The sequence below is a fragment of the Carcharhinus amblyrhynchos genome, chromosome 4 (genome assembly GCF_965287045.1).
Source record: "Carcharhinus amblyrhynchos chromosome 4, sCarAmb.v2.hapA, whole genome shotgun sequence".
NCBI classification, from domain to species: domain Eukaryota; kingdom Metazoa; phylum Chordata; class Chondrichthyes; order Carcharhiniformes; family Carcharhinidae; genus Carcharhinus; species Carcharhinus amblyrhynchos.
This window is the reverse complement of record NC_137327.1, coordinates 63,071,598-63,088,304: the sequence shown is the minus strand read 5'-3', so window position 1 is coordinate 63,088,304 and position 16,707 is coordinate 63,071,598. Positions and strand designations below refer to the sequence as shown.

At 42.5% G+C, this 16,707-nt stretch overlaps 1 protein-coding gene across 1 annotated transcript in view; it reads right to left on the bottom strand.

Annotated features, from left to right (window-relative positions):
* hydin (HYDIN axonemal central pair apparatus protein) overlaps positions 1-16,707 on the bottom strand; it is a 1,114,396-nt gene that overhangs the window by 366,178 nt on the left and 731,511 nt on the right. The window contains exons 42-43 of the mRNA XM_080187991.1: positions 8,553-8,681; positions 3,066-3,249 (exon numbers count right to left, since the gene is read on the bottom strand). Coding sequence (XP_080044117.1) covers positions 3,066-3,249; positions 8,553-8,681 — 313 coding nt within the window. The remainder of the gene's footprint in view (positions 1-3,065; positions 3,250-8,552; positions 8,682-16,707) is intronic.

Sequence of the window (16,707 nt, the reverse complement as noted above, 5' to 3'; positions counted from 1 at the left end):
ATAACAATGGCTGTGTTAAGTCAGCAGTTACCAGTTGCTTCAGTCACAGAATAATTGTTACAGTTAACTCAGATTTGGCTGTGATGCTTCCTCAGCAATAAAAAAAAGGGTTTTTTTGGGCAAGGTAACCAGTTATACGTGTAGAACAGCTCAGGCAAGGATAGCATTTTCAAAATAATACAAAATTAGAAAACAGGTAAGAGGAGACCAAAATTCCAACAACAGGGAGATTACTCCTACAAAAACTAATTATATGCATTTATATATTGCCATGCAATTGCCAAACACTTTCAAACTCTGTAGGAACAGCTAGTACACCTGCAGATTCGAAGCATGACAACTAGGCAGATCTTTTCTTGAATCTTGCTCTCCTTTGCTCTCAAATATACATACCATGGGTGGAATTTCACCAGTTCACCTCACCCATCGATGGGTGGAGCAAGCTGGTAAAACTGCACATGAGCTGAAAAATCACGCCTGATTTCTCAGCTCTTTCAGTCATTCCAGAACCAGATTTGCAATGAGGTCAGCCTCTCACCCATTTCCAGTTAAATAATTTATTCAAATGTATTTAAATCTTAATTAGCATGTCTTTAGTGAGCCCAGTGCTCATTCATCTGGGCTCGACTTGCCCGTATGGCCTCACCGGGAGAGGTTCTCTGAAAGGCAACAGTCATTCTGACCTTGCCAGTAGAACCAGAGGCCACTAAAGCCCCTTGGGCAGGTTGAGGGCAAGGGGGGGGGTGGTGCCCCTTGCCAGCCTGGTACCTTGGCAATGCCCACTACGCATCTTGGTACCACCTTTTGGACAGTGCCAGGGTGGGCCCTATAAGGGGGGGTGCTGAATGGGGTACGGGGGTAGGGGCTGAGAGGGGGTGGGACATATTGGGTGGGTCCTGGATCAGGGATGGAGGGGGCCTGATGTGCACTCTGTATCAGATTAGCGGGGAGAGGGAGGGAAGGAGGGGGAAAGAATGGGGGAGTGGGGGGGGGAAGGGGAGGGGTGAGGGAGGGACGGAGGGAGGGAGGGGGGAGAAGGGGAAGGGAAGGGAGAAAGGGGAGGGAGGCAAAGGAGGGAGGGGAAAGGAAAGGGGGCAGGAGGGGGAGGAAGAGGGGGGAGAGGAAGAGGGAGGGAGGGGAAAGGAGGGGGGAGGCACGAAGGGGGGGGGAATGGGGGGGGAGGGAGAGAGGGGCCCCCACTGTACGCCCTGCAGTTGAGATGAGGGGAGGCAGGGTGTTGGAGGGTTATTATGTTCTGATCAGGGTGCCCTTTAAAGATGGCGCCCCGTTCTCAGTGCAGTCAGGCTTTGCTGGTGTGTTTAGGCCCCACCGCCTGCATAATGGCGTGATACATGCCTGCCTGTTCTTTGGCAGATCTGGAGAGAAAACCGACCTGTTTCTCTGGACGCTAGTTTTCTCCATGGAACCAACAGTCTGTCAAATTCTGGTGAAATCACTCCCAGTGAATTGGAATAAATGAGTCATTTTCAGGTTAACAGGCTTTGATTAATGGGGGACAGCGAGGATCAGGATTTGGGCTCAAGTTATTCACAATCCATATGAATGAATTGGATGTTGGGATTAAAGATAATTTTTCAAAGCTTGCAAATGACACAAATGTAAGTGTGAGTGAGAATTGTGAGAAGGATGCAAGATACTTTACAGGGAGTTGGAGGGGCTAAGTAAATGGACAGAAATTTGGTAGGTGGAATACAATGGGGAGAAATGTGAGGCTGTCCACTTTGACTGGAAAAACCAAATAAGAGATGGGAAGTATTTAACTTCAAAAGGACCTGGGTTTCCTTGTCCATGAGACACTGGTGGAAGGAAAATGATATGTTGATCTTTATTTAGAAATAAAGATGTTTTACTGCAATTATACAGAGCTGTGATTAGACCATTCCTGGTCTCCTTACCTGGAGAAATTATGCTTGCAATGGAGGGGGTGCAATGAAAGTTCACTAAATTAATTCCTGGGATGGAGGGATTGTATTTATGCAGAAAGATTAAATACACTGGGCCTATATGCACTGAAGTTTAGAAGAATGAGAGGCAATCTCATTCAAATGTATAAATGTCTCCTGGCCTTGACAGAGTAGATGCAAGAAGGATGTTTCCTTTGCCTAGGGGTTCTAGAACCAAGAGACACAGTCCTAGAATAAGGGCTAGGCCAATTTAGGACTGAGATTAAGAAGATTTTTTTCATGAATTTTTTTCATTTAGCTGGCTGTCAATCTTTGAAATCTCTAGCCCAGAGGGCCATAGAAGCTCAGTCATTACTTATTTTCAAGACTAAGGTCAATAGATTTTTGCATATTAAAAATGTCTAGATCTACATGGGATAGTGGAAGAAAATGGTGTTGAAGTAAAAGATTAGTCATGATCGCACTGAATGATAGAACGGGCTCGAAGAGCTGAATGACCTACTCGTGCTCCTATTTCTTATTTTATGTTCTCCAATTTTCCATAATCAAAGGGTGTAAATAGAGAACCTAAGATCTACTACTTAAGTGTTCCACTACAAATTATCATTTTGAGAGTGGCAGCCATGGTTCAATACTGCTTGCCTCTGAGTGAGTAAGTCATAAAGTTAAATCCTAACCTACAGACTTCAGCACATAATCCAGGTTGATACTCAGGTGTGATACTGGCTTCAAGTCCAGCCAAGTTTAACATCTCTTCCAGTTGTTTGATCCCTTAAAACTTGGTCCTGTTTAAACATAGGCTTCCAGTCTAAAAGAAACAAGCTGCCATTAATGTGGCACGGAATACCAGTCTCATTCAATGAGGCCAAAGATGATTAGTATGAAAACTGAAAAAAGTGCCTCAGATGGCAGTCAGGAGCACATCTACTAAAATTAGGATGAAGGTACCTTTAGAAACAGTGCAGGGTGCTCTTTATGATTCAGCATTATTGTAAATGATATTGCTGACATAGCAATGTTCAAAATTCATAGGATACTGATATGCATAAAACTTCATTGAAAAAAATTGAACACAGAAGTGGATATTAAACAAAACTGTAAGCATTTTTTGCAGAACTGTTTAGTACAGTAGTCACCTACCCTCTTCGTCTTGCTTGGCTTTTTCGTTGGCTTTCAGTGCAGTATATTCTTGGCTAAGATTGATGAAATAGATGTGACGTCTGTTGTTAATTGCTTTAAGTACAGCTGTAAGGGTATAGGCCTCACTGGGATTGTACGTACTTTCCAACCCATCAAATACAACCCCTCTGCAACAGTCATTCAGCTATAGCAGAAAATGGTGAAAAAGTACTGGTTAAACAATGAGTTAAACACTACAAGAAATTAGACTTCAGTGTTGATTCTAACTAAAGGCCGAAATCTCAATAAATGATAATATTGATTTTGAGTTACTTATCCATTCATAAACAGAGATGTAGATTTGGTGATTTGTTTTGCCACCAGACAAAAACTTAACTGAGCCATTGTTCAGCAAGGAGGAATTTAATTGATTCATATTATCCTGAGTAATCTAGACAAAAATTGGGAAACTATAGAAGAATTAGACATGACATTTGGACCAAGCCATTACAAAGCTTGCAAAACCCGATATAAATCAAGTTGTTCCACAAATGTCAATTTAAACTGAATAAATGCACAAATAATGCTGTAATTAAGATTTTAAATTAGTAAGGGGAGGAATCTGGCAAAAAATAGCATATGCATAAAGATATAAGAAATAGGTGGTGAGAATAAAGGTCAGGCAAGAAATAAATCTGATATAAACAGTCAGTAAACAGTAAAGAAATTTAAGAGGGAAAGTGGAAAATAATTGACAAGTGCATTAAACAATGGATAATGAACCAGATTTCTGCTAAGTCCAGAAACTCATAAAATTGACAGCCCCAATCCAGATGTCCCCAGTTTTTGGAGGCACAGGATAAGGTTTTGGGTGGGGATCCAACACTCTGCACTCCAAACCTGGCAAGCTGTATTGCAAGGATAGGGATCTCTAAACTGTGTGCAAATGTCATGCAGTCAGGCACACTTCTTTCTGACTTGTGACCCTCAGGAGAGTCATGAGCAATAGTGTAGAACAGGGTACCTTTTGAAAGTTAAGATCAAAATACTCATGCATCCAGCCCCATTGGAGCTGCATTCTGCAGGGAAGCTGTGGCAGAGTGGAAATGTAACTGGACGAGTAATCTCAAGGCCCACATTAATGCACTGGGCACACAGAATCAAATCCCACCATGGCAATTAGTGGAATTTAAATTCAATTAATAAATCAGTACTGACAGGCAAATTGATGGAAGTAACATTGAGTCCTATTTCCTGATTTACCAAGAGCTTCTCTTTTACTTTTCCAATCTTACATTGGTCTTTTACTCAATGTCTCAAGGCTATGCAGTCCTCCAATAGTATGGTATCTCTTCTTGTGCTATTGGATGGGATACAAGAAGAAACAGGTTGCTCTTGGTCATCACTGGATTAGTGGACATGTCTAACCTCAATCTATATTCCAGTCTAAATTAGCCCATCACAACACGGCAACTTCAATTTACCTTAGCATCCCTGGCCTAAAAAGAGGGTGAAAAAAATCAGCTCAAGTCATCAGACAGAAACTCCCTTGCTAGAAAGTGAGGGAGCATAGCAATTTGGGTAAGGATAAGATTTAACTTAGCTGTGATGTTGTGCCATGGTAAGAAAGCCTCGCAACATTCATGGTCTCAGTTCTGAACTGAAGATGGGTCACTGTCTTAGGCCCAACCATCTTTAGCTAGCTCATCAATGAAACTCCTACCATCATAAGGTCAGAAAAAGGGATGCTCGGTGACAATTGCACAATGTTCAGCACTATTCAATACTCCTCAGATACTGAAATAGTTGATGTCCAAATGCAGAAAGATCTGGACAAAATCCAAGCTGGACAAGAGACAAGTAACATTTGTGCCACATAAGTGTCAGGCAACGATCATCACTAACAAAAGAGAATCTAACCGATGTCCTTTGACATTCAATGGCATTAACATCATTGATTCCCCCACTAGCCACATCCTGGGGGTTATCACTGACCAAAAGCTGAAATGGACTAGCCACATAGATACAATAGCTCAAGAGCTGATCAGAGGCTAAGAATCTTGTGATGAGCAACTCACCTCTTGGCTCTCCAAAGCTTGTCCACCATCTACAATGTATAAGTCAGGAGTGATGGAATACTGTCCACTTGCCTGGATAGGTGTAGCTCCAATAAAATTCAAAAAACTTGATGCTATCTAGGACAAAGCAGCCCCTTGACTGGTACCCCAGTTTCCGGCGTTGGACTGGGGTAAGCACAGAAGAAGTCTCACAACACAAGGTTAAAGTTCAACAGGTTTATTTGGTAGCACAAGCTTTCAGAGCGCTGCTCCTTCATCAAATGAGTGAGGAGCTCTGTTCACAAGCAGTGTACATATAAACACAAACTCAATTTACAAGATAATGATTGGAATGCAAGCCTTTAGAAGTAATCAAGTCTTAAAGGTACAGACAATGTGAGTGGAGAGAGGGTTAAGCACAGGTTAAAGAGGTGTGTATCTCTTCAGTCAAGACAGTTCGTGAGATTTTGCAAGCTCAGGCAAGTCATCAGGGTTACAGATAGTGTGACATGAACCTAAAATCCTGGTTGAGGCCGTCCTCATGTGTGTGGAACATGTCTATCAGTTTCTGCTCAGTGATTTTGTGTTGTCTTGTGTCGTGAAGGCCACCTTGGAGGACGCTCACCTATAGATCAGAGGCTGACTGCCTGTGACTGCTGAAGTGTTCCTTGATAGGAAGAGAATACTCCTGCCTGGTGATTGTCGAGTGGTGTTCATTCATCTGTTGTCATAGTGTCTGCATGGTCTCTCCAATGTACCATGCCTCGGGACATCCTTTCCTGCAGCATATTGTTGGCCAACTCACAAGAGTATGTACCGTGTACCAGGTGGATAGTATTCTCACATGAGATGATGGCATTTGTTTCGATGAAAAGGCACATCTTAGAGGTTGCTGAGGCAGGGTTGTGTGATATGGTCACTATTTTCCTGAAGGCTGGATAGTTTGCTGCGGACAATGGTCTCTTTGAGGTTGTGCAGTTGTTTGAAGAAGTGGGCGTGTGGGGATGGCCCTGGTGAGATGTTCGTCTTCGTCGATGACATGTTGAAGGTTCCAGAGAAGATGTCATAGTTTCTTCGCTCCGGGGAAGTACTGGACGACGAAGGATATGCTGTCCACCACGTTCCGTGTTTGCCTTCTGAGGAGGTCAGCACAGCTTTTCGCTGTGACACATCAGGACTGTCGATCGATGAGTTGAGCGCCATATCCTGTTATTATGAGGGCATCTTTCAGCATCTGTAGGTGTCTATTGCGATCCTCCTCATCTGAGCAAATCCTTTGTATATGGAGGGCTTGTCCATAGGGGATGACTTCTTTAACATGTTTAGTGTGGAAGCTGGAGAAGTGGAGCATCATGAGGTTATCCGTGGGCTTGCAGTACAGTGAAGTGCTGAGGTGACCATCGTTGATGGAGATGCATGTGTCCAAGAATGCAATCGATTCTGGAGTGTAACACTGCACAGTGTTACACTGTACCTGCAACCTCTCTGTCAGAATTTCTACTATAACATCTTCTGGCAATTGACAGCTCATTAGGTTTGACTCTTCAATCATGCTTGTATTGATACTTATAGGCTGCTGCATTGAAGGACCCATCATGGAAATTATGGATTTCAGAAAATAGCTAAGATTAATTTCAATTAGAACAAAGTACATTTCTATACAAATTTTTTGCATTAACTCTTAGCTTTGGGAAATTACTCAGCGATCATGTCACAAAATCTTACCTTGAATCTTCTGATGCGCTGACTGAATAAGAAATAAAAAATTTTCCACTTACAAACAATACGTATAATTTATAGTAGAAGTGACCATTTTGTATAAATTTAGTCTGGAATAACATGATTCTGGAGCGTAGTCCATAACGAATCTGATGGAGGATGGAATTTGTTGATATCATCATATAGTTTCAGTGATTGTTCGCCATGAGTCCAAAGGAAGAAGCCATCCCCTACGACAAGCCCTCCGTATACCCAGGATCTGCTCAGATGGGGAGGATCACAACAGACACCTACAGATGCTGAAAGACGCCCTCATAAGAACAGGATATGGCGCTCAACTCTTTGATTGACAGTTCTGACACGCCACAACGAGAAACCGCACCGGAGATGATGTCATACCTTCTCCGCTCCGGGGAAGTACTGTACGATGAAGGATACACTGTCCACCACGTCCCGGTCAGCGCGGTTTCTTGCTGTGGCACATCAGAACTGTCGATCGATGAGTTGAGCGCCATACCCTGTTCTTATGAGAGCATCTTTCAGCATTTGTAGGTGTCTATTGCGATCCTCCTCATCTGAGCAAATCCTTTGTATATGGAGGACTTGTCCATAGGGGATGACTTCTTTAACGTGAATTAGAAGACATACACGGGACACGGCAGACTACCCTTCGTCGTCCAGTACTTCACCGGAGCAAAGAAGCTACGGCATCTTCTCCGGAGCCTTCAACATGTCATCGATGAAGACGAATATCTCACCAGGGCCATCCCCACAGCCCCACTTCTTGCCTTCAAACAACCGCACAACTTCAAACAGACCATTGTCCACAGCAAACTACCCAGCCTTCAGGAGAACATTGACTACACAATCCTGCTACAGCAACTTTTGCAAGGCATGCTGGATCATCAACACAGTTGCCATCATCTCACATGAGAACACTGTCCACCAGGTACACGGTGCATACTCTTGCACTCAGCCAAACTGTCTACCTGATATGCTGCAGGAAAGGATGTCCCGAGGCACGGTACATTGAGGAGACCATGCAGACACTATGACAATGGATGAATGAACACTGCTCAAGGAGTGTTCTCTTCCTGTTGGGGAACGCTTCAGCAGTCATGAGCCTTCAGCCTTTGATCTTCGGGTAAGCGTTCTCCAAAGCGGCCTTCGTGACACATGACAATGCAGAATCGCCGAGCAAAAACTGATAGCCAAGTTCTGCACACATGAGGATGGCCTCAACCAGGATCTTGGGTTCATGTCCCATTATCTGTAACCCCCACGACTTGCCTGGGCTTGCAAAATCTCACTAACTATCCTGGCTGGAGACAATACACACCTCTTTAACCTGTGCTTAACCCTCTCTCCACTCACATTGTCTGTACCTTTAAGACTTGATTACCTGTAAAGACTCGCATTCCAACTATCATCTTGTAAATTGAGTTTGTGTCTATATATGCCATCACTCACCTAATGAAGGAGCAGTGCTCTGAAAGCTCATGCTACCAAATAAACCTGTTAGACTTTAACCTGGTGTTGTGAGATTTCTTAATGTGCTAGCCAATGAAGCCTCCATTTCTTGAATGGCTAAAAAAGGAGTATTTGCATCCCAGTAAGTACAGTGTCTTTGATAGGAAGGAATGTGAGAACTAAATGATCATATTATGGCACCCTATTATATGAAATGTATATACAGGATCAAGGAACATTGCTGCATAATGTCACACTGTACCTGCAACCTCTCTGTCAGAATTTCCACTATAACATCTTCTGGCAATTGACAGCTCATTAGGTTCAACTCTCCAATCATGCTTGTAGTGACACTCATAGGCTGCTGCATTGAAGGACCCATCATGGAAATCTACGGATTTCAGAAAATAGCTAAGATTAATTTCAATTAGAACAAAATACATTTCTATACAAATTCTTTGCATTAACCCTTAGCCTTGGAAAATTACTCAGTGGTCATGTTACAAAATCTCACCTTGAATCTTCTGATGTGCTGACTTTGAATAAGAAATAAAAAATTTTCCACTTTACAAACAATATGTATAACACACAGTAGAAATGACCATTTTGTATGAATTTAGTCTGGAATAACATGGACTATGTACATACATGCCTCACTTTGGGCAGTAGAGTTAGTAGGTAACTGCCATAGCAATTTTGAGGAATGAAAAATATTCAGAAACAGTCTAAGATTTCCTGCAACAGATTTTTGAAATAAATTCCACCCCACCCTACTTTCCCATCCTACATGGATATGGAATGAAGAGAAGTGAGAACTGCATTGTCAAACAAGAGTTGCCTACTCTCTTACCCCTGAAAATAACAGCATTCTCATCAAATTAAGCTACCCTACCAAAAATATCTGTGTTAATTTTCAGAAAATACACTCAATTATCACATTTTGTAGGCCTCCACGCTGTTTGCAGAAGTGCCCTGGAATATATGTTAGTAATGTTTAATGCAGATAGATTGTTGAACATAGAGGGTGGATATTAACTTGGCATCATTATCCATCTTCATTCTAATAGGTTGTCCACTTAACTTTGGGGTCATCCAGAATCCATGTGGTTCACCCTATATGGACAAAACATTCAGTTGGAGCTCTTCATCATATTTTTGGACATTCTCTTCCTCACAGTCATAATTCTTTTCTTCCGTATTGTAAATTCCTTCTGGAGAATGCAATTGTATTTCTTCTTGAAGGTACCCAGGTCCTTCTACTGAATATTTTTCTTAGGAAAGTTGGTGTAATCCTAAGAACATAAGAAATAGGAGCAGGAGTAGGCCATCTAGCCCTTCGAGCCTGCCCTGCCATTCAATAAGATTATGGCTGATCTGAAGTGGATCAGTTCCACTTTCCCGTTTTCTCCCCATAACCCTTAATTCCCTTGTCTGTCAGAAATCTATCTACCCGTGACTTAAATATATTCAGCAAGGTAGCCTCCACCACTTCAACAGGCAGAGAATTCCAGAGATTCACCACGCTTTGAGTGAAGAGGCTCATAGAACATAGAACATAGAACGTTACAGCGCAGAACAGGCCCTTCGGCCCTCGATGTTGCGCCGAGAATTAAGAAAAAAGCAATGACCCTCTAACCTAAACCAATCCCTTTCCATCCATAAACCTATCCACGGACCTCTTAAACGCCCCCAAACTTGGCGCATCTACAACTGCAGCAGGCAGGGCATTCCATTCCCTCACCACCCTCTGGGTAAAGAACCTACCTCTGACATCCGTCCTATAACTACCACCCCTTAATTTAAAGCTATGTCCCCTCGTGCTAGCTCTCTCCATCCGAGGAAAAAGGCTATCACTGTCCACCCTATCTAAACCTCTAATCATCTTGTACGTTTCAATAAGGTCTCCTCTTAGCCTCCTTCTTTCTAACGAAAACAACCTCAAACCCCTCAGTCTCTCCTCATAGGACCTTCCCTCCATACCAGGCAACATCCTGGTAAACCTCCTCTGCACCCTCTCCAATGCCTCCACATCCTTCCTACAATGAGAGGACCAGAACTGTACACAATATTCCAAGTGCGGCCGCACCAGAATTTTGTACAGCTGCAACATGATGTTGCGGCTCCTCCTCAACTCCGATCTAAACTGCCCCCCCTTTATCTTGAGGCTGTGCCCTCTGTTTCTGCTATCCTTTCTAAGCGGGAAGAATCTCTCTACCTGCAAGGTTTAAAAATGTGATCCATTTTGCTACAGATCTTGCCCTGACTATTCTTGCTCCAGCATTCACTCATTGAATGGCTCATGACATGCTTGTTGCTGTTTTGACTTCTTTTGGGCAGTTTAAGTTCTTTACCCAGAGGGTGGTGAGGGATTGGAATGCCCTGCCTGCTGCAGTTGTAAATGCGCCTAGTTTGGGGACGTTTAAGAGATCCGTGGATAGGTTTATGGATGAAAAGGGATTGGTTTAGGTTAGAGGGTCATTGTTTTTTAACTGGTCGGCGCAACATCGTGGGCCGAAGGGCCTGTTCTGCGCTGTAATGTTCTATGTTCTATGTTTCCAACTTGTGGATCTTCATTCTTGCACTAATTTGTGAAGCCTCTTTCGCAGCCAGTACCATCGACACTGCGACTTCTACTGCTGTCTTTGAAGTCAAGGCATGTTCAGTAAGAAATCTACTTTGGACAGCCTTATTTTGTAGGCTACAAACTAAACAACTTTGAGAGAATTTTCTAATGACTCACCAAACTCACAACATTCTGCCAGCCTTTTTTTAGGTGACCACAAACAGCAATGCTTTCACCTTCCATTTGATTCCTTCAGTGAAACCTGAACTGTTCCACAATGATCAGTGGCTTTGGAGGCTAATGCTGTATATCAAGACATCATAAGTTCTGGTTCCTGGCTTTTCAGGATGAACCAATTTCCAGAGGAAATTGAAGGTCTTGCATCCTATTGCACTGAGAAAAACTGATACAAGCAACTCGTCTGCAATTTTATTCTCTTTGCATAGGAACTCCATGATCCATTTTCTTCATTGAAAGAGCGATGGATCCTAATTAACCCACCATTTCTCTTGCAGGACATAGCAGCTCAAGACTGTTCAGTATATTTTCTTTTACTGTCATCCCAGTATTTCCCTTTTTACCCTGGAGACTGCTTTGCTTAATTGAAGATTTATTTGCTGGGTTATCAGGTGGGCAGAAATACAGCAAAATTGATTTCCCACAAGCGTATTTATCAATGAATGTAGCTTCTACTTACCATTGTTACTCATAAAAGTATTTTTCTTTATAAAAGATTGCCTTTTGGATTTACATTCTCACCACTCCTTTCCAAAGATTGATGGATCAGATTTTAAGTGATCTTTCTTGTGTACAATGTTACCTGGATGTTATTCTAATATAGGGTCCAATGAACAACAGCACTTGAATAAATTCAAAGTAACATTGGAACATCTTCAAGTACATGTTCTGAGTATTAAGAAAAGGATGACTTCTTCTATACATCAGTCCAGTATTTGGGCCACATTATTGATAAAAGGCCTATATAAAGCACCTAAGATTGACTCTACTTCAGCAGGACCATGCCTGTTGAATTTGTTGCAACTGAGGTCCTTTCTAGGATTAGTAAACTATTATGACACATTTGTTCCTAATTTAGCTTCATTATTAAAACCATTGCTTAATTTACTGAAGCAGTCGAGGGACAGAACAACAGACTGTGAGAAAGCATACAAGGATGTCAAAGATGTTGTGCAGAAGTCTGAAGTATTGTTCACTTTAACTGAAGCTACCATTAATGCTTTCTTGCAACACTTCACCTCATGGAGTTGGTGCAATAGTTTCATATATTATGTCTCCAGGAGAAGCCTGACTAATAGCTTTTGTCTTTCATACTCTGATTAGTGCTGAGTCTAATTATGCTCAGCTGAGAAAAAAAACATTGAGTATAATTTTTGGCTTACGAAGGTTTCATTATTTATCTGGTCATCATTTCACATTATTGTCTCATCACTGACTCTTTGCTATTTTTGAGCCGTATAAATCATATCTTCGCTAGCTGCTAGCCAACTGCAAAGATAATTTCTGATCTTATCTGCACACTTCTACGATAGAAAGTATCTTCAATCTGAGTTCCATGCTAATGCTGACACATTATCATGTTTACCTTTATCTACTGAGTAGATGCCACCGACTAGTTTTGCGAATATCCTTTATTTTTCACTAGTAGATCATTTGCCAGTGACTGCGTCTCAAGTTCAGAGACATAACAGAAATGATCCTATGATGGGGAAGGTGATAGATATAGTACTGAAAAGCTTATATGTCACAAGTAGTCTTACATTCACACTGCAATGAAGTTGCTGTGAAAATCTCCGAGTCATCACATTCCGGTATCTGTTCGGGTGCACTGAGGGAGAATTTAGCATGGCCAATACACCTAAACTGCATATTTTTTGTTCTGTGGGAGGAAACCAAAGCACCCAGAGGAAACCCTTGCAGATACAGGGAGAATGTGCAAACTCCACACAGACAGTAACCAAAGACGGGAATCAAATCTGGGTCCCTGGCACTGTGAGGCAACAGTGCTAACCACTGTGTCACTGTGCCAACAAGGAATGATAACTAGAATGCATCATCTGCATCCTGATTTGAAATCATACCGGTCAAGAAAACCTGAGTTGACCTTTCAAGGTGTGCATCCATTGTGGGGAGTCATAGTGATCGAGCCTTGAAAAACTACATCAAGGGCATCCTGGTATAGTCCATATGAAGGAATTAACCTGTAGTTATTTTTGGTGGCCAGGTCTTGATGCTCAGATTGAAGAAAAAGTGGGTCAGTGTCAATCCTTTGCATGAATTAGAAATACACCACTATTGTCTCCTTCGCACGCTTAGGAGAGGCCTAAAATGCCAAGATTGTGTTTGCATGTAGATCTTGCCAGTCCGTTTAAGAGTTACATGTTCTTTGTCATAATTGGTGCACACTCAAAGGTGACAGAAGTTCTGGTTACGAGATCCACTACATTTGAACAAGCCATTGAAAACTGGACAGATTGTTAGTGATAATGGTTCACAATTTACTTCACAAGATTTTGAGGATTATCTCAAAGTAAATGATACACAGCATATAAAATATGCACTGTATCATTCATCAACCAATGGATTAGCTGAAAGATTCGTACAATCCTTGAAACATCCTTTAAAAGACTTGGATGACTCAGGACTCATCCAAGTCCCTGAGACTTTGATGACTCTGGGACAGGACTGGTTATTTCAAGTGCTAGGTTTCAAATGTTTCAGAAGGACATCTGAGGGAGGGAGGCAAAAGAGGTGGAGGAGTGGCACTGTTGACCAGAGATAGTGTCATGGCTGCAGAAAAGATGGACGCTATGGAGGGACTGTCTACGGTGTCTCTGTGGATGGAGGTTAGGAACAGGAAGGGGTCAATAACTTAACTGGATGTTTTCTATAGGCCGCCCAATAGTAACAGGGATGTTGAGGGGCAGATTGGGAAGCAGATCCTGGAAAGGTGTAATAATAACAAGAGTTGTCGTGATGGGAGATTTTAATTTCCCAAATATTGATTGGAATTTCCCTTGGGTAAGAGGGTTAGATGGGGAGGAGTTTGTTAGGTGTGTTCAGGAGGGTTTCTTGACACAGTATGTGGATAAACCTACAAGAGGAGAGTCTGTACTTGATTTGATATTAGGAAATGAACCTGGTCAGGTGTCAGATCCCTCAATGGGAGAGCATTTTGGAGATAGTGATCATAATTCTATCTCATTTACAATAGCATTAGAGAGGGGTAGGATCAGACAAGTTAGAAAAGTGTTTAATTGGAATAAGGGGAATTATGAGGCTATCAGGCAGGAAATTGGAGGCTTAAATTGGAAAGAGGTTTTCTCAGGGAAATGTATGGAAGAAATGTGGCAAGCTTTCAGGGAATATTTGTCTGGAGTTCTGCATCGCAACATTCCAATGAGACAGGGAAGTTATGGTAGGTTACAGGAACCATGGTGTGCAAAGGCTGTAATAAATCTAGTCAAGAAGAAAAGAAAAGCTTCCAAAAGGTTCAGAGAGCTAGGTAATGTTAGAGATCTAGAAGAGTATACAGCTAATAAGAAGGATCTTAAGAAGGAAATTAGGAGAGCCAGAAGGCGTCATGAGAGGGCCTTAGCAAGCAGGATTAAGGAAAACCCCAAGGCATTCTACAAGTATGTGAAGAGCAAGAGGATAAGACATGAAAGAATAGGACTACCAAGTGTGACGGTGGGAAAGTTTGTATGGAACCAGAAGAAATAGCAAAGGTACTTAATGAATACTTTACTTCGGTATTCACTATGGAAAAGGATCTTGGTGGTTGTAGTGCAGACTTGCAGCGGACTGAAAAACTTGAGCATGTAGATATTAAGAAAGAGGATGTGCTGGAGCTTTTGAAAAGCATCAAGTTAGATAAGTCGCCGGGACTGGATGGGATGTACCCCAGGCTACTGTGTGATGCGAGGGAGAAGATTGCTGAGCCTCTGGTGATGATCTTTTCATCATCAAAGGCAATGGGAGAGGTTCCAGAGGATTGGAGGATTGTGCATGTTGTTCTTTTATTCAAGAAAGGGAGTAGAGATAGCCCTGGAAATTATAGATCAGTGAGTCTAACCTCAGTAGTTGGTAAATTGATGGAGAAGATCCTAAGAGGCAGGATTTATGAACATTTGGAGAGATATAATATGATTAAGAATAGGCAGCATGGCTTTGTCAAAGGTAGGTCATGCCTTACGAGCCCGATTGAATTTTTTGAAGATGTGACTAAACACATTGATGAAGGAAGAGCAGTAGATGTAGTATATATGGACTTCAGCAAGGCATTTGATAAGGTGCCCCACGCAAGGCTTATTGAGAAAGTGAGGGGACATGGGACCAAGGGAACATTGCTTCGTGGATCCAGAACTGGCTTGCCCACAGAAGGCAAAGAGTAGTTATAGATGGGTCATATTCTGCATGGAGGTCAGTCACCAGTGGAGTGCCCCAGGGATCTGTTCTGGGACCGTTTACTCTTTGTGATTTTTATAAGTGACCTGGATGAGGAAGTGGAGGAATGGGTTGGTAAGTTTGCTGATGACGCAAAGTTTGGAGGTGTTGTGAATAGTGTGAAGGGATGTCAGAAGTTGGAGCGAGACATTGATAGGATGCAAGACTAGGCGGAGAAGTGGCAGATGCAGTTCAACCCAGATAAGTATGAAGTGGTTCATTTTGGCAGGTCAAATAGGATGGCAGAAAATAACATTAATGGTAGAACTCTTGGCAGTGTGGAAGATCAGAAGGATCTTGGGATCCGAGTTCATCGGACGCTCAAAGTAGCTGCGCAGGTTGAAGCTGTGGGTTAAGAAGGCGTATGGTGTACTGGCATTCATCAATCGAGGAATTGAGTTCAGGAGTTGAGAGATAGTTTACAGCTATATAGGACCCTGATCAGACTCCACTTGGAGAACTGTGCTCAGTTCTGGTCGCCTCATTACAGAAAGGATGTGGAAGCCATAGACAGGGTGCAGAGCAGATTTACAAGGATATTGCCTGGATTAGTGAGCATGCCTTATGAGGAAAGGTTGAGGGAGCTTGGCCTTTTCTACTTGGAGAGACGAAGGATGAGGGGTGACCTGATAGAGGTGTATAAGATGATGAGAGGTAATGATCGAGTGGATCGTCAGAGGCTTTCTTCCAGGGCTGAAATGGTTGCCACAAGAGTTCACGGATTTAAGGTGCTGGGAAGTAGGTACAGAGATGTCAGGGATAAGTTTTTCACTCAGAGAGTGGTGGGTGCATGGAATGGGCTGAGGTGGATTCGATAGGGTTTTTTAAGAGACTTTTAGATAAGTACATGGAACTTAGTAAGATAGAGGGTTATAGGTAAGCCTAGTAATCTCTAAGGTAGGGACATGTTCGGCACAACTTTGTGGGCTGTAAGGCCTGTATTGTGCTGCTGTTTTTCTATGTTTCTATGTTTTTATGTAAAAGCTTCAAGAAAATTAGATGAGCATTTTGGCATCTTCCAGAAACACTGCTCATGCTTCTTGGGCATATGGTGGCATTTTGGTTAGCACTGCTGCCTCACAGCACCAGGGACCCGGGTTCAATTCCAGCCTCAGGTGACTGTGTGGAATTTGCACGTTCTCCCCATGTCTCCTCTGGGTGTTCTGATTTCCTCCAAAGATGTGCAGGTTAAGTTGATTGGCCATGCTAAATTATCCTTGGTGTCAAAGGGATTAGCAGGGCACAGGGTTAGGTCCTGGCTGGGATTGTTGTTGATGCAGGCTTGATGAGCCAAATAGCCTCCTTCTGCACTGTAGGGATTCTATGATTTTTTGAACTACCCAAAATTTACTTGCATTACTACTCTTAAAGAGAAAGTTGAGAACTACGA